At 40.9% G+C, this 18869-nt stretch overlaps 1 protein-coding gene across 1 annotated transcript; it reads right to left on the bottom strand.

Annotated features, from left to right (window-relative positions):
• Positions 1-427: 427 nt before the first annotated feature.
• LOC132660389 (lysozyme-like protein 1) lies at positions 428-16972 on the bottom strand. Its single transcript, XM_060604373.3, has 5 exons — positions 16847-16972; positions 14510-14672; positions 13862-14020; positions 1486-1564; positions 428-670 (listed from the first exon to the last, which is right to left on the bottom strand). Exons 2-5 carry the CDS (start codon positions 14646-14648, stop codon positions 601-603), a joined length of 447 nt encoding a protein of 148 aa, XP_060460356.1. The 5' UTR covers positions 14649-14672; positions 16847-16972; the 3' UTR covers positions 428-600.
• Positions 16973-18869: the final 1897 nt, after the last annotated feature.

Genomic DNA, 18869 nt, shown 5'->3' with positions numbered 1-18869 from the left:
AGTTTTGAATTTGATAGATTTCATTTGAATAGGTGTTGGAACAACATGGGGAACTCTCCTAACGTTGGAGATGAGAGCTGCACTTCACCACTTTATTTCCATTGGAGTGTCCGTCAGGATTGCCTAGAGGGCAGAGAACATTCTCTCTGGCAGTGGTAAGCTGAGGAAGGACTGTGTGTCTGCTGACCAGAAGAGTGACCTAGTGCTTCAGGACAGAAGTCAGCAAACTATGGTCATTCATCTAGTGTTCTCCATGACCTGGGAGTATTCTTTGTAAATGAGAAGCTGTCTCAGGGCCACGGGAACCAGTAATCCTTATAATGATGGCAGAATTTCATTCCTCCTGGAGCCAGAACATTTTGCAGGTGACTTTCCAAATCTTAACCAGGGTGCTTTTATGAATGACATCACTGACATGGAGTCTGGGTGAGGTAAAGATACTTAAGTGGAAATATTTATTTCCTTAAAATGATAACTTAGTTTTCCCTCTCCAACTTTGAGAAGGAACATCAAGAGGAAGGGGGACAATGTGATACCAGCATTTTGACATACTACAAATCCTAGGGACTTGTTGCAGAGCGTCCTGGGTCCGGTTCCGGTTCAGGAGACCTCACATCCCTTTTTCCATTCAGACAGGTCCTTGCCCTCGCAGTGTTTCTTCCAGCCTTGCCTGAGGAGGACAGGGAAGCAGGAAGAACAGAAAGAAGCATGACAGTCCAAATATTCTCAGGTTCAAAACCATAGGTAATTAACCAAAACAACCAGCAGCACCCAGGACTTAGTTTTATTCATTTCTGAGATCCAAGGACTCTGTCCCTGTGCCTTGTTAAGACTCCTCCCTTCTTGATTTTCTCCTAGTCCTTATTAGCCTCAGCAACAGGTAAACAACTTGCATAAGGATGGGTCATTTAGTTAAACACCTCCACCTCTGAAAATTCAGGTTCCCCAGGTGGGTGACCTGGTTAGCAATGTTCACAAGACACCCAGCCTCAGAAATTGACAGTGAGCACCAGAAACCATGTCTCTGCACAATCCTAGGGCTGTTTCCAGCTAATCTAGGGTATGGCTGACGTGGTTATTCTTCTCTCGCTGCTTCCTGTTCTCTCTCCCCACAAAATGTTGCTCTAGCTCTCCAAAACTATATCCAAAAGTTGAACAAGCTCAAGCTTTTTCCCTCTGGTGTATTGCCTTCACCAGCAATTCACATTCGAAAATATCTGTTGTTCCACTGTTTGGACCATCTTAATGTGAAAGACAATCACACATCGCCATGACTCATAACGTCTCTCCTCCCCGTAGAAACCCCTTTCACGGTGTTCACGGTACACCCACACACTCATGGGGGAGGGTATAGACAAGGTCACATTAAAATCATTGGACCATTCTGCAAAGGGGAGTTTGTCAGTGCCCGCTGCAGCCGTGATGAATGGACACACGGTCGTTTTTTTGCCCTGGTCGGTCCAAGTCTTCCAAGGAGACTCTTACCAATAGTTCATCCCTTCTGTCTCTTTAGCAATTTTCTTGGCACAGATAATTGCATCTGTGAGGTCGTCAGTGAGCAAGGCTGTGAAAGAGAGGAGTACAGTATTAGCTGAGACTGTTATTTGAGGGGAGCCCCCAGTCACTATTTTTTGGAACGGGAGGGTAGGAAGAACTCTGAGATGCATTCTTATTTTTGTTGAGCTTCTTCACAAATCAAAGAATTTTTTTTTTTTTTAATTTCTAGAGTAGAATATCTTGACTTTTTGAAGTTTTAGTCCTGAAGGGTTTTTGGAAATGTTTAGAAAAGACACGGTAGGTGGTGCCTGGCCCTTGAGCATCTGACTCTTGATTTCAGGTCAGGTCACCATCCTAGGGTCATGGGAATGAACCCCACATCGGGCATCGAGCTCCATGCTCAGATGCTTAAGACTCTCTCTCTCTCTCTGTCCCTCCCTTTCCCTCATGCACATGCTCTCTCTCTAAAATAATTTTTTTAAATTTTTTTTAACGTTTATTTATTTTTGAGACAGAGAGAGACAGAGCATGAATGGGGGAGGGTCAGAGAGAGGGAGACACAGAATCTGAAACAGGCTCCAGGCTCTGAGCTGTCAGCACAGAGCCCGACGCAGGGCTCGAACTCACGGACCGCGAGATCATGACCTGAGCCAAAGTTGGCCGCCTAACCGACTGAGCCACCCAGGCGCCCCTAAAATAATTTTTTTTTTTTTTTAAAAAGACACAGTAGGAGAATGTTTTCTGTGTCCTGAAGAAACACACAAGTAAGAGGCACAGTAACTACAAGGTTTTCTCTACTTGGGTTACTTTGACACATGCAATCTCCTTATAGGTAAATATGAACCTTGTCCATTTAACTTTGCAGTTTGTGCATTAAAAGCAAGTTCTACCCAAGATGTTTATCATAGGCAAATTTTTTATGTCAAATACATTGGTCTTTATTATTTTTTCTATGGCTTTCAGACATAAGGAATCTTTTGATTGCAAATGAAATCATTGGTATCTGCATTCTCTCCTGCTTGTCCAGAAGTGGGCTCAAAATCCTCAATGCAAACATGACAGAAAAAGGCAAAAAGTATAAAGTCTAGCATCACTTCTGTTACATGGCGGGTTCTTCAGAAGCAAATGCAGAGACGGGTTTGGGATGCCAACACGTATCAGAGATCCACATCTGTGGAAGGAAGAGGGCAGAAGCCGGACTGGGCCGATGGAGATATTCAGTTGTGATGCAGGCTCACCGAAGTTGGCCAAGTTGTGCCCAAATAGCTAAGTCTTTTTTTTTTTTTAAACGTTTATTTACTTATTTTGAGAGACAGCGAGTGTACATGTGCATGCATGCACAGGGAAGGGCAGAGAGAGGAGAGAGAGGATCCCAAGAGCGCTCCTCGCTCTTAGCGTTCCTTACTGAACACAGGGGTCTATCCCGTGAACCATGAGATCACGACCTGAGCCAATGAGCCACCCAGGTTTCCCCAAATGGCTACGTCCTTAGGCCTCTACATCACTCAGTCCCTGGGTGTGGACTGCTGCAGAGGGGCACAGTGTGAGATTAGACAGTCCTCTGCGGTTAAGACAGACCCTAAAGGAGGTACCGGGTAGACGTCTGCAAATGCGCAGATGTCGCAGAAGCCAGACATCATCCCTTCAAGGGGAATCTGGGCTGTCCATCTCCCTGCCCATCACAACCACTGATCCAAGACATAAAAGCCAGAGCCATTAGATGGCGTTTTTATTTATCAATTAAGCAAAGATCTTGAAAGAATGGGGTAATACTGCGTGTTGACGAGGGTGCGATGAAATAGGCACTCTTCCGTACTTCCTGGTGAGAATATAACGGGTTCAGCTTTTCAGGAAAGCAATTGAACAGCATGTGTCAAGAGCCTTAAAGTGGTCTTATCCTTTCAGCTAGCAATTTCTCTTTCTGGGCCTATCTTAAGGAATTCATTACGACCCGAGACAAAGATTTATTTACAGAGTAGTTTATTGCAGCTTAGTGTGTAAGAGGAAATTGATTTTCAAGCGTAAGAGATCTAATTGCCTCATAATTAGGGATGTTCACATTAATAATAATACCTCCACAGAATGGAATAAGGTGCCATTTAAAATCACGGGTTGACGTGGTTTCATAATAGTGGGACATGCTCCCAATATGAAGTTCTCAGGATTGTAAAAAGATCCACCTAGAGCTACACCATTCAATTTGGTAGACATTAGCTATATGGGGCTATTTAAATCTAAATGAATTTATACAATCAGAACTTCAGTTCGTCAGGTGCTCTCACTACATTTCAGATGCTTTATAACGTCTTTGTTGTGGCTAGTCGTTCTCATATTGGATAGCCCAGAAAACATTTCCGTCGTCACAGAAAGTACGATTGGACAGTATTTTATAGAAAAAATACTCTGGTCAGGCTCATGTTAAGTCCCTTCATGTATTATCTCTGTTAGGACTTGGAACAACCATGTGGGTGAGTACCATTATTAACCCATTAAACTGAGGTCTACACCCAGTAAATGAGTCTGCATTCAAACCTAGGGCTTAAATTCTGTTGTCTCCCCTGCTTCCTTCCAACATGGCCACTTAAGCAAAGATTTCTGCTTATAAGACTATATGCTAATGAAGTTGATAATAAAAATATAAATACTCTATTAATTTTTCAAGTAATTATTTATTAGGAGATTATCCAAACTTAAATTCTTGGTATCTGATACACATTCCAATTACATAGAAACACTTTATTTTGTGTGCATAATTATTTTTTTAATGTTTATTTATTGAAAGAGAGAGAAAGAGAGCACGTGTGTATGTGTGTATGCATGCATGAGTTGGGGAAGAGCAGAGAGAGAGAGAGAGAGAGAGAGAGAGAGAGAGAGAGAATCCCAGGCAGGGTCCATGCTATCAGCACAGAGACCAACTCAGAACTCTATCCCATGAACCTAGAGATCAGGATCTGAGCTGAAATCAAGAGTCGGATGCTTAAATGACTGAGCCACCCAGGTGCCCCTGTGTGTATAAATTCTTGATAAGTGCTGAGATATTGTGGGGTTTGTATTAGGAAGTGGTTGGAGACTGTTTCCTAAGAGAAGTGGGTTCGGTGGGCCTCGAGGGGTGGGAAGGACATAAATTATACATAGTGGGCAAGAAGTAGAGAGTATTCTATTATGCCAGGACTGGAACACGCGGGAAGACAGGACTGGAACACAAAGTGGAAGGCTTGTGTTTGGGGGTAAGGCAGTTTGCTTGGCTGGAGATGCTGTGTAGCCATTGGCAGCCATTGGTAGCTCCAGTCACTGGCTGGAGATTAGCTGCTGCAGAACCATGTGGTGGAGACCTTGTAAAGTTTGTCAGTCTCCCATTTTGCGATAGCTTTATGTTGCCTAAATGAGATGTTTTCAAAGTGCTAGTCGGACGTGACTTTGAATTTGCTCAGGAAAATTTGTTGAGGAAGACGGGGGCTGGGAAACACGAACTTGATGGGCTGAGATGCGAAGACACAAGGAAACCACCACAGAGGGGCAGCAGAGGGGCAGAAACGAGTCAAGAGAGCAAGTGTTTACAAGGATCCATGCCAAGAATTGCTTCTGCTCAATTTACTTTAAATAGACAAGTCTGTCCAGTCAAAGGGTTCTGTTGAACAGCAAAGCATTATTCAGCTGAATAGTTTATTCTCCCACATCCAACAACAGAAAATGGCAACAATCTACAAAAAAGAATAACTTATTTTCAGGTAAGCTGGTTCTGCTATAAAGTCTGTCTGTCTCTCCCCAGCATCCTTCTGCCTTCCAACTAAAATATCACTACCACGCCTACAATTTAAATCTCCTTCCCCTCTCTGAAGTGACAAAGGCCAACTCAGATACCAGGCTGATGAGAAATAGAGATTAATATAGGTAGACGAGACTAGATACGAGAGACAAAATCACCCTTTTTTCCCCCCTTAAACATCTCTCATTTTAAAGAGGTCTGTGCTATTAGAGGAAAATAAAGATTGATATTTTATTATCATGTGTGTGCATACACATATATATGTTTATATTTATACATACGTATATATACAAATATTCTGTCTTAATAGTTTGGGGAAGGTAGGCAGGAATTCTGGAAACACAATTTGGTATGGGTGTGAGGAGACAGTATAGCTTTGGAAGATGGGCAGGAGGTACATATGAACCGTACATTTATGAAATGTAATGTTTCTTGTAAAGATACCCCAATGCTAACTTGTTTCCCAGTTCCCATGGCAAATGTCCCTACTTCTGTAATACGTGGGACAGAATAACATCGTCCATAATTAAAGCTTCTCTGGCCTGAGGCTGAGGGAAGCCCGTTACTAAGGGGTGATTAGGATATAAAACCAACATCCTGTTTTCTATTTTAAAGCTGTCTCTGAAAATCCCATGCTCTTTATGATGAGAAAGCAGATAGGAGAGTTCCTTCACCTCTCACCATGAACAGTCCGACATTTTCATTTCCTAGCATTCAAGATTGCCTTGCAGATATACGTTTGCCCCAGACTTCCTTATTTCAAACTAAATTGAACAATATTAAATTAGTCAACTGAAAGTAAAGTCAAGCATGGTCGTGATGGAGTCACAGATTTTCTCTCCCACTGTAAACAGCTAGAAAACTACACAAATACATGAAAACATTATTTTCAGACATTAGACAGCAAGCAATGCAGGATCGTGACCCTTGAAAGATAGAAACCAAATGAGGAGAGTCTTATGATTGCCATGAGTTTCTGCCCAGAGGCACTGTTCAAGCAAGAAAGGTAAAACCCAGGCAGGAGATGGCAGTTTAAGTGGAGGAGACAGAGATAAGAGGCCAAGGCAAGTGGAATTTGTGGAGAAGAGAATCTGAGAGGAAGGGGCCACCCAGAAGGAGAACACCAGAGATCTGCATAGGGATTCCACTGAGTTTTTGACCGAAAGCTTAACTGGGTTCGCAAGGGTTAAAACTCCACGAAGCTAGTTAGAAAACGATTACCAGGGACCTGTACAATTACAGAGCTCACCCAGGGCTGGGAGACATTTGTTTTCTGAGTAGTCAGAGGGAAGAGATCTTGGTGAACCCCTGGACATTCAAAAGACACTAGAAAAGCTATGCCTTCGTAGTTGGGTTAAATTAGCCCTACCATAAATACTACTAGCGAACTTCCTTACCACAATTTAAAAGCAAGTATTAACAGGGTCAAGCCGATCAGAATTAAGGACTTGCCAAGGTGAAATCCAATAGTCCTTAAAGGACCTTGACAACATAATTGAGACACTTAAAAATGTAATACATACTATGTTTAGTATCCAACAAAATGTTATTATATGTGCAAAGAGGTATAAGAATGTGACCCACAACCAGGGGAAAGAGCAGTCAATGTTAAGACCCAGAAATGGCACAGCTTATTGAATTGCCAGGCAAGGAATGTAAAATAATTTATAAATATGCTTATTGATATCAAGGACTTAAACAAAAACATGAATAAAATGAGGGAAATGAAATACATAAGCTGATCACCCAGCACTGAAAATATACAATATCGGAAATGAAAAATTCAATTAATGAATTTAATAGATTAAGCACTTCAGAAAAAAGAACAGAGAATGTGAAGATATAGCAATGGAAACTACTGAAAATAAAACACAGGAAGGGGAAAAGACAGAAAAAAAGGAAGAGCGTCAGTGACCTATGGGACAATATCAAGTGATCTAATGCATGTGTCATTAGAATTTTCAAAGGAGAAAAGATGAAAATTATAAACCCAGGGATCCAAAATGTTAATGAATATCAAGTAAGATAAACATAAGAAAACAGACTTCGTGATCACGTTGCTGAAAATTGGGCATTATAAAGAAAACTTAAATGCAGGTAGAGAATAAAAAGAGACATTACACCCTGGGGATGCAAATCAGAAGATCACCAGTTTCTCAAAAAAAGAAAATGAGCCAGAAGATGAAAGGATATCTTTAACACATTTAGAGAAAAACAGCCTCCAGCTTAGAATTTTATATAGAGAGCAAATAGCCCTCAAAAAAAAAAAAAAGAAATATAGACATTTTCAGGCAGATAAAAGCTGAGAAAATGCTTTTTAGTAGACCTCCACTCTAAAAAAAAATACTGAAGGATATTCTTTAGGCTGGAGGAAAATGATATCGCTTAACTGCCTACCCAAATGAATTCCACGAAAGGAGTGAGGAGAGTTGGAGATGATAAATGTGTGGCAAATATAAAGAGACCCTTTTCCTCAGTTAAACAATTTACTTAAAAGATAATTGCTTCAGGCAAAAATGCATGAGACAAAAATGCAATGACTTATAACACGTTGAAGTAAGGTGCAGGGCAACATAGCATAAAGGATGGGATGGGGAAATACATATATAGTTATAAGACTCGTGTATTATACATGAGTATAATGTTATTTGAAGGTAGAATGTGAGATGATGCATGTTGTAAACCCTAGAGTAACCGCTGTAAATAAAACAGAAGTGCAGCTAACAAGCCAATGGAGGAAAGAGAGTACTGAAAAATATCCAATAATCCAAAAGGCAGAAAAAAACGAACCCGAACTAGATGGCACTAAGAGAAAACAAACAAAAAAACCCAAGACAGTGGATTTTAAAGTAACCGTGTAAGTGATCACATTGGCTATAAATGATCTAACGTCCAGCAAACTGGCCCACAGGCCTGTGCTCTGTTTTTGTAAATAAAGTTTTATGGGAACCCAGCCACGCTTACTCATTTGCATCTTCTCTATGACTGCTTTTGCGTTACACGGAGAGTCGAAAGTTCCAACTGAGACTGTACACAACGCTAAAAAATTTACTATCTGGCCCTTTAAAAAAACAATTTGCTGGCACTGTCGACAATAGCCCAAGTATGGAAAGAGCCCAGATGTCCATCGACTGACGAATGGATAAAGAAGATGTGGAAAAGAAGGGAATATTACTCGGTGATCAAAAAGAATGAAATCCTGCCATTTGCGACAGTGTGGATGGAACTAGGGTGTGTTATGCCAAGCTAAATAAGTCAGTCAGAGAAAGACAAATATCATATGATTTCACTCACGGGTGGAATTCAAGAAACAAAACAGATGAACGTAGGGGAAAGGAAGTAAAAATAAGATATAAACAAAGAGGAAGACAAACCATAAGAGACTCTTAAATACAGAGAACAAACTGAGGGTTGCTGGTGGGGTGTTGGGTGAGGGGATGGGCTAAATGGGCAATGGGCATTAAGGAGGGCACTTGTTGGGGTGAGCACTGGGTGTTATATATAAATGATGAATCACTAAATTCTATTCCTGAAATCATTATTATACTACATGTTAACTTGGATTTAAATTTTTAAAAATGTTGAAAAAATAAACCACACTGAGATAAAGAAAGAAAGAAAGAAAGAAAGAAAGAAAGAAAGAAAGAAAGAAAAAGAAAATAGAGTTTGCTGACCTCTGGTCTAAAAATTCTTTTTTTGTTGTTAAAAAAATTTTTTTAATGTTTTATTCATTTTTCACAGAGAGAGAGAAGGTGGGGGAAGGGCAGAGAGAGAGGGAGACACAGAATCCGAAGCAGGCTCCAGGCTCTGAGCTGACAGCCCAGAACCCGATGTGGGGCTTGAACTCACAAACTGTGAGATCATGACCTGAGCCGAAGTCGGACACTTAACCGAATGAAACACCCAGGCGCCCCCCTGGTCTAAAAATTCTTAACAAAAAGCAGAAACTGTTGGACCGGATATAAAAGCAACACCTAACTATGTGCGGTCTGTAAGAAATTCACAGTAAATACAAAGATGTAGATGAGTGAAAAGTAAAAAAATGGTGGGGAGCCTCGGTGGTTCAGTTGGTTGAATCTCTGACTTTCAGCTCAGGTCATGATCTCTCTGTTTGTGAGTTTGAGCCCCGCATCGGGCTCTGTGCTGATAGCTCGGAGCCTGGAGCCTGCTTCAGATTCTGTGTCTTCCTCTCTCTCTGCCCTCTCCTGCTTGTGCTCTCTCTCTCTCTCTTTCTCAAAATTAAATAAACATTAAAAATTTTTTTTAAGTAACAGAATGGAAAGAAATATATTGTGCAAAGAAAACTGAATCACTATAGTACTATCAGGTAAAGTAGATTTGGGGATAAGAAATATTATCAGAGTTAAGGAGGGGCATTGGCACTAATGATAAAAGGGTCAACTAATTAGGAAGATTTAACAGTCCTCAATATGAATGCATCTAATAACAGAGCTTCAAAAATGGACAAATCTGAAAGAAGAACTATGCAAATTGTAATTTTATAGTTGGAGATTTCAATACATCTTTCTCATTACTTGATAGAATAAGTAAGAAAATAAGTATATAATATACTTATAGATAATTATAAAATATACATATAGTATAGATGCTTATATATATATATATATATATATATATATACAGTATAGAATATCCACCTAGCAACTGTAGAATACACATAATTTTTTCAAATGCACATTTGCCCTAATTATATGCTGTATGGTGACCATAGATCTATGTCACAAATAAGGTTCAAATCATTTTAAAGGTTTGAAACCATATAGACTACTGCAATAGAATCATTTTAGAAATCAAGTGTAAAAATTCATCCTGGGATCATCCCTTATAGTCATCTTGGGCCTTCCCTTTGGCTCTCTCCTTTATTGAAATGTCTTGTTTTGTGGATCTGTGTCTTCCTATTTCTTGGTTTACCTTGTCCGTTTGGTGGAACACCTTTTCTGTGCACTAAGAGACTGATCTACATGGATGACATCAGTAGACACCCCCCCTCCGCCCGCCCCCTCCTCTGACTTCAGAGTTGAACGGTGAACACCAGCAGGAGATTGCAAGGGAAAAGGACAGTGAAGTTGGGATATATACGTTTCCTTAGGTTTTTTTTTCTGTCCAGTCACCAAGAACAAACTGTGTCCATTGATGGAAGGTCACAGCTCCTACAAGGTAGCCTTCGCCATATGGACCCTGTACCTGGGTGTGGGTCACGGCTCTCTCTCCATTTCCCCTTGGACCAGGAGTTAGTAATGGTTTGCTGTTTCGAATCCCTTGCTTCAATACTTGGAAATAGCTTTTCTTGAAGATTTTAAAGACAGGACTCTATTTTCGTCTAGCTTCCCAGCGTTGATATTGAGAAGTTGGATGCCACTCTGATGCTTGATCTTCTGTAGGGAACGTGTTTCTCTCTCTTTGAAGACGATAGTGTATTCTAATACTCTCCGGTTTTCTGAAATTTCATGAGGCTGTGCCTTAATGTGAATCTATGTTAATTGACGGTACTCCTTCCGTGATGAACCTTATAAATTGGAGATGCGTGCCTTCCTGTCCTGGAAATATTTTTGAAAGATGTCACTCTATCTACTGTTCCCCTTCTTATCCTGCTGAAACTTGTATTACTCAGATCCATTTATTTTTCTTATCCTTACTTCCCCTATTTTCCATATGTCTCTTTCTTCTTCATTCTGCTTTAGAGAGAGTTCCTTAATCTTATCTTCCAACTTATCTATGGAGGTTTTCATGTCTGCGATCATACTTTAAATTTCCAGGGGCTCTTGTTCTCTAAATGTTTCTTTTGTTTTTATAAAAGAAAGCATCCTTTTCTTGTTTCATTGATATGACTGACATGTTTATCTATATGGAGATATTAATGATAGTTTCCTTTTTCATTTGAAATTTTCACGTCTCTGTATCATCTCTGCTTTCAACAAGTTACTTTTATCTGATTTTGTTTTTTTCCGTTTTGTTTTTGTTTTGTTTTACTTTGTCTTATTCTTTCACGTCAATGATGCTTCAATGATGTCTGGTGATCTTCGGTTATCTGCACTTATTTAAGAAAGAGAGACTAAAAAGCTGATTGGGAATTCTGTACACAGACACTGAGATTTTCAACTATGTATCTCACTATAGGGAATTCTGGCTAGTTTTGTTCATGGAGAGGTCCCACTCAGAATCTTCAGTTATTTCCTTTTCATCTGTCTGAATCCCCCAGAACAGAATCTTCTCTTCTGGCTTCCATCATTCTGAGATCTAACTGGAGGAAAGGGGCTGGGACTATGGAAACTTCAATTCAATCTCCCATGTCTTCAGTATGGAGCTCTCCCATTCACAGGGTGTTGAGCTCCCTCAGTTGAGGGACGTTTTACTTGCTGTCTCCAGAAGGGAAAGCTCCAGTATTCTGCCAGGATTGGGGAGAAGCAGTCAGTAGCTAAATAGAGTCAGGAAGGGAATCTGATGGTCTAGCTGCTCCTTAATTGGACTTCCAATCGATCCTCCTATTTTCTACCTACCTTCGCTCGAGTTTCCGGAATTAGCTGATCCTGCTGATTTCTGAGCCCTTTTAGGATTCTGTGGTTGCTTCTTGGCTTTTCCCACTGTCAGTTCAGGACTCAAATTTCTCTAATTACTAAATTAGTCCTCCTGCTTTTCAACTTCTAAAAATGTGCATGTCCGTGGGTTCTACTCCTGAAACCAATACTGCATGGTATGCTAACGAACTTGAATTTAAAGAAATAAATTTTTAAAAACGTACATGTCTAGTTGCTGGGTTTAACTGGAAGACTCCATTGGCAAGCTCTTGGGGATGCTAATGAAATTGACCATGGGTGGGGAGGGGTTTAAAATTCACACCCGTAGGAAGGTGAAGATACTGAATGTTTTAGTCCAGAAGGTAAGGAATTAAAGGCAAGAAATATCGACTAGTCATTTTCAAGCATTTAAATCAGTTTCTATGTATAAGGCTGAACAAATTCATTTTGAATAAATCCAGAAGAAAAACTAGAATTAATGGAAGAAAGCTTTAAGGAGGTAGATTTTGGCTCATCAAAAGAATGTTCTAAGTTAAGAGTTGATCGACAATTGTGTGCTCTGCCTCAGGAGTTAGTGAGCATTCTGTTTTAATGTAGGTGTAGGGACAATTTACTAGAAAATTAACACATTGTTCAATCTTTCATACATTCAGACATATGTACTGATCACATAGTAGTGTCAAAAGGAAATTAAAAGTTTATTTTTTGCTTCTAAGGAGTTCGCCACAGAATATCTTATAACTCCGTGTCTTCACCCTTGCTTCTCATTCCTTCCATTCATTTATTTAACGAATATCTATTGAACCCCGAAACTATGGCCAGGTACCACTCTGGGCAATGAGGATACCTCAGTGAACAAAACAGATGAACCCCTGCCCTTGTGTTGTAGAGTGGAGATAGATGATTGGTTGAGTATCTCTTGCATCTTATTCTCCATGACTCCCAGCCATGACCATCATTCAGATCTTTCTCTCCCCTCCACACCTGCAGTGGCACTTAAACGGTCTCTTCTTCAACCTATCTCACACCCTGTTTGCAGATTAATCCTTCTGGAGCAGTGCTCAGACAACTGGCCTCTGTTGATGTCCGATTGCAGGCAGAGATCAGTACACATGTCTCAGCCTCGCCTCCAAGGCCCTTCACAGCCAGGTGGTAATCAACCTTTCCAACCCCATGTTCTGTTATTTGTCTTTATGTTCCCTTTGTTCTAGATAATACAAAGGTCTCACTGCTCTCTGTGCATGCACCGAACCTCCCCACATGCACCTTTTAGCTTTCATGGTCCCCTTAACCTGAAATGACTCATCTCTGAATGTCCAAATCTTACTTATCTTCCAAGTCTTAGATCAAATATCATTGTGTCTACAAAACTTTCCATGACTTTATCCATAACGTCTTTGTCCTCTGCAGTCCACCATACTCAGCCAACAGCTGGTTACAGTCATTTAACTTCATAAAGTGTATGACTTGTCCTAATACCAGATTTCATGTCTGATGCTTTCTGCCAGCCTCAACTCGGTGCACATGTATATTTTTTAAACAAGTGAAGTAGCACCCTCGGAGTGAATTCTAGCTTAATTTCCACGTTTAAGAAATTTAAAGTGTATTTAGTGGTTTCATTCTGTACAAATAAGCATAGATGCATACTTCGAGCAAATTGCTTATGGAAAGCAGTTGGCAAACAACTCTCTCCTTCCTGTTGAAGATATTTCATGTCCATATGCGTGAAAGGATAGTAAGGTCATCTGTCCACCCCTCTGTTGTTATGAAACAACATAACTTCATGAAACAACTTCATGACTTCATAACTTCATAACTTCATGAAACAACGTGGCTTCATGAAAACCATCCTAGAAGGAATAAGTCCTCGTTGGGCAAGCAGGCCACAGAACTCTGAGTGTCACCCAGGGGGAGCCGTTCCATAATTTGTTGGCATGGTGTAGACCTACTTGCACATCTGAACTCGAAACCTCCGCTAAAACAGAAAATGGGTGGATGTTCCATGATCAGCTTTCCTGCCTCTATCCCCCAGGACGTTATTTTTGGAAAAGCAAAACCGTACCCGAGCAGGCGACATGACAGTGGTTCTTCTCCTGTAGCTTCGCATGTCTGCACCACGTGAAGCTGTTTATCTGGAAAATGCCGTAGTCAGTGCTTCCATCCTCCAGCTGGGTCTGTGCCGTCGTGTTGTAGTGGCTCTCATAGTATGCCATGCAGATCCCTAGAGGAGGAAAAAGCCAGGAACGCCAGTAAATGTATGTTTTCCCCTCCAACACTGCTCTTAGAGGAGAGTTCTTTATACGTGTTATAATAATGCTGTGGTCCCAACCTAGCTTGGGGAAGGACAGGGCAGGTAGTATACCCACGGAGCACACCCTAAGCCACATACCTTGTCAGTGGCTACACCTGGACTAGATGGGAACTCAGATCCTCCCCCTACTGCGCCAGCAAGGGTGGCGTTGTTTTCTCCTTCCCTGACTGATGGACTCCAAGGGTGAGGACAGGAGGGGCAGGGAGGAGGACAGGAGCCCCAGAGAGCAGCGGTTGAGAAGAACATGTGGACAGCCAGCAGGTGTCCCTGGTGGGGCAGACCGTGGAAGAGCTGGGGACAAGCCAAGGCTGGAGGTGTGGGGAGACTTTGATATCTCGGGCAGTGGGGGGGGGGGGGGGGATCAAAAGTAGAAAAAGAACAGGAAGGAAGAAATCTCACAGTTTCCAAGGCTAAAGCCCTGGTAATTGTCCAGGCCAGCCCTTGAAAATATTTTTGCCAGTTTACAGCGAGTGTAGACTTTGGACTCAGTGACGGTGACCAGGCAGCCAATCAGGGCCAAGATGCTGGCAGCCTTCATCCCCAGGTCTGTTGTAGGCAGAACCTGTCAAAGACAGGAGACCACGTCAAAAAATCTTGCTCTGTCCTGAGTCCTGAGATAAGTCTGTTGCCATGGAGATCTTCAAATCTGCCACAGTTGTGGATGGTTCTGCCTAGAATTTTCCTGGTACTTTTATTTTTATTTTACTTTACTTTATTTTAATTATTAAATTGAAAAAATTTTTGAGTATAATTGACATACAGTGTTACGTTAGTTTCGGCTGTACAACATGGTAATTTGACAAGTTTATACATTACATTATGTTCATCGCAAGTGTCACCATACAATGCTCTTGCAATATCATTGACTATATTCCCTATGCTGTGTCTTTTATTCCTGTGACTTATTCATCCCATAAATGGAAGCCTGTGTCTCCCATCCCCTTCACCCATTTTGTCCAGCAACCCCCCACACTCCCCAATTTCTGTTTCTTTTGATCTTTCAGAGCAGCATGGGGAAAAAACAAAGTACAGGAGTAAACAGTACAAGGAAGGAATGAGTACAGGCTCTTTCCTTAATACTTTTCTTCATGGTCACTTTCAAGTAAATGCTATGTTTCTGGGATCAGACCAGCAAAGAACTAAGCCCTTCTTTGTTGAGGCTCAGTTAGAAACCACAGAGGGCATTCCATTTCCAGGAGTCCCATTTTAACTCTATCAATAGACCAAAATAGAATACAAAGAATTAAGCATTCCTTATGTATGTGGAAACATACACCCCAGTTTCAACCAGAGTTGGCAGATACATGGGTCTGCAAGGACAACTTTTAAGATTTATTTATCGGGGCTTTATTGAAATAAGACTTATGGGTGCTTGGGTGGGTCGATTAGTTAAGCACCCAACTCTTGATTTCAACTCAGGTCATGATCTCATAGTCATGAGAGTGAGCCCTACATTGGGGGGAGCCTGCTTGAGATTCTCAACATGAAGCCTGTTTGAGATTCTCCCCTCCTCTCCCTCTACCTCTCCCCCACTTGCATGCATGCTCTCTCTCTCTCGCTCTCTCTCTCTCAAAAAATAAAAATAAAATAAAATAAATGAAATAAGAAGATTTAACATCTTATCTTTCTTCCATTCTCTTAATACATTTCCAAATGTGGGAGCCTTGTTTCAAAAATATCAGTGTTATATTGCAAATCCAATGTTTTTCTGAGCCCCTCCATCACTGCTGCATAGGTTCCCTTAAAAGTCTTGGTATTGACTGTTGAGCAAGAGGGGACAGCTGACCATGGATCACAAGAGGAGGGAAGTGTTGGTGGCGGGAGTAGAGAAGCCATAAAGAGACCCCCACTGAATTATTTAAAGTGGGAGGAGGATCAAGAGTTCCATGCCTTGTTGTCTACTGGTTTTCTAGAAGTGCTTCCTCTCTCAAAGCAATGTCTTCCCCAAATACAGCAGTCTTGCTGGGATGGGGGTGGAGTGAAATTTATGATACTGAACTTGATATTCATACATATTTTCATCCAGCATAATTTCTGCCATTGCCTAGAGATTTCTAAAGCTATTAGTTTCCTCTCCTAGAGTTACATTCTCCAATTGAAAGGTGATGCTAAAAACAGGGCTGAGTATTCAGAAAGACCAGAGGAAGAGTCACTATGGGGGCTTTAAAGTAACTAAGCAATAAGGTCATCTGGTGTATACAGAATACATACTGGTGAATAGCAAGGCTCAGCAACCCAGGCCTGCTTTTGTAAATAAAGTTTTATCGGAACATAGCTATGCCCATTCGGTAATAGAATGTGTATGGCTGCTTTTCGCAGGGTTGAGTGGTTGTGTTAGAGACCGTATAGGTCACAAAGTCTAAGATACTCATCTGATCCCTTCCAGAAATGGTCCCTTATGTACAACAGTGAGCTCTGTGCTAGGCGCTGAGAGGGAGATACCTGAGGTTTATGATGCAGAGCTTACATATTAAGTTGGTTTCTATCGCCTGCGTGAAAGGGTCCCCTTAGAATCTTACTGGTCACCAACAAAACAAAATGAAACAAGACCTCACAGAAGTGGTAGCCCCAAGCACACTGTTCTCTGCCCTTCAAGCCAGAGGTGGCTTTTACTGGTTCTTTGGGACAGGTGGTTTCACTGGAATAATTTAGGTCTCATCAAAAAGTCAGATTCCTGGTGCCCACTGCAGCGATCGTGCTTAGGTGATTCTGTGAAAGGAACATTATTCTACTTACTCAGTCGGTGACTGGCAGCTTACACGAGCTTCCTGCACCCTGTGAAACCATTTCTGATTCTTACAAGGCAAAAGTGATCTGTCTTCAACCAAGAATCTTTCTTTAGAGCCTTAGCAAGAGAAGAGTTCCTAACTCTTGTTCCCAACTGCCTAGAGATTCTAGAATCCTACTTCTTGGGACTTGGGTGATCACTGCGTTCTGGGCCTTCCTTACTCTTCTTTTCTCTTCTTCCTCCACAGCAGCCCTCCTCACTGCTCAACTCAGCCAGGGCTTCCCTTTCAAGCACAAGCTCCTCTCTCAGGCAACAGTCTCCAAACGGTATCACAAATCCCATCAATAAAGAAACTTGAGCCCGTCCCCCCAGTAGGTATATATCAAATTGTAACCCACACTCATGTTCTTCTGTACTAATGTTCCATAAATTAGAAACATAGACAGAACTAAAATTTGAAAAAGGGTGAGATAGAGGTGAAATTAACCCTTAAAAGTTGTATTAAAAGCCCAAAATGTCTTGCTATAACTTGTTATCGTTAATAAAATATTTTTAGCGAGATCAGCAACACCCGACTGAAAAATGCGCAAGTGATCTGAACAGACATTTCATCAGAGAAAACATGAAGATGACCAATAAGCATGTAAAAGATGGTTAACATCTTTTGCCATTAGGGAAATGGAAACTAAAACCAAAATGAAATACCGCTTCACGTCTCTTAGAATAACTAAAATCAATCAAACAGACAATCCGCAAAGACAATGAGGCTGTGGGTCAGTGAGAAGTCTCATTCTTCACTGGTGGAATGCAAAATTGTATAGTCGTCTTGGAGAACAGTTAGGCAGTTCTGACAAAGTTGAACATAGACTTTCCAATTACATCAACAATCACACTTCTGGTATTTATCCGCGTGAACTGAAAACTTCTGTTTGTGTGAAAACAAGTTAGCCTATGTTTCTAGCAACTATTCATAATCATTGCAAATGGAGGCAACCAGATGTCCTTCAACCGAAGAACGTATGCAAAACTCGGCATATCCATTCAGTGGAATACTACCCGACAATAAAGGCAACGAGCTACGGGTCCCACAACACGGATGAATCTCAAGTGCATTTTGCTAAGTAAAAGAAAAAAAACCCAAAAGACTATATGTTACAGGATTTCACTTATGTGACATTATGAAAAAGAAAAACTATGGGATTGAAAATAGGTCAGTGGTTGCCAGGGGTTAAGGGTGGGGTTGACTACAAAGGGAGAGCACAAGGGAGATCTGAGGTCAGTGAAACCATTCTTTGTGGTCCTGGGGGAGTGAATACATGATTCTGCATATTTTTCAAAACCCACTGAACTGGGCACCACAAAGAATGAGTTTTGCTGTAGGCAAATTTAAAAAAAAAAAATCAGTCCAGATGTAGGGGGGAATCCCAAGGTGGAATGCAGACTGTGACAAACCTGTGTTCCAGATGTTTGACATAACCTCACTGAAGGGGGTGGGAAAAGAGTTATTGATCTAGATAATTTTGGAAAACAGTGTTTTCGCTGGCTGCTTAAGTCTAAGGCCAAAAAGATCTGTGTGTCAACACTGTACTGTAGTTAGTAAATTAGTTTCTCATAGGGGTAAGACTTAGCAATTCTAAAACTATTTTACATGTTTACTAGGATTAAATAAATGAGTAAGTAAACTATGAGTAATGGGAGCCAGGTTTCACACTCTCAGAAGAAGTTACAAATACGTAAAAGAGGAAGTCTAGAATGAACCCCGTGGTGCTGGATTAGAGTCAGAGATTATCTATCTATCTATTTATCTTTCTATCATCTATTACCTATCATCTATGTATCTCATCTATGTATCTATCATCTATATCTATCTATCTATCTATCTATCTATCTATCATCTTCAGATAGATATACACATATGTATACACACATACTTATATTTTCCCCTATCTTTGATATCTTTTAGCTTTGATAGAGAAATAAATGTAGGTATGTGGGTGTACATGGCTTAGTATGTATACATTTATTTCTTAA

The sequence above is a fragment of the Panthera onca genome, chromosome B4 (genome assembly GCF_046562875.1).
Source record: "Panthera onca isolate mPanOnc1 chromosome B4, mPanOnc1 haplotype 2, whole genome shotgun sequence".
NCBI lineage: Eukaryota > Metazoa > Chordata > Mammalia > Carnivora > Felidae > Panthera > Panthera onca.
The sequence above is the reverse complement of the archived record's forward strand: the minus strand, read 5'-3'. Positions and strand labels throughout refer to the sequence as shown.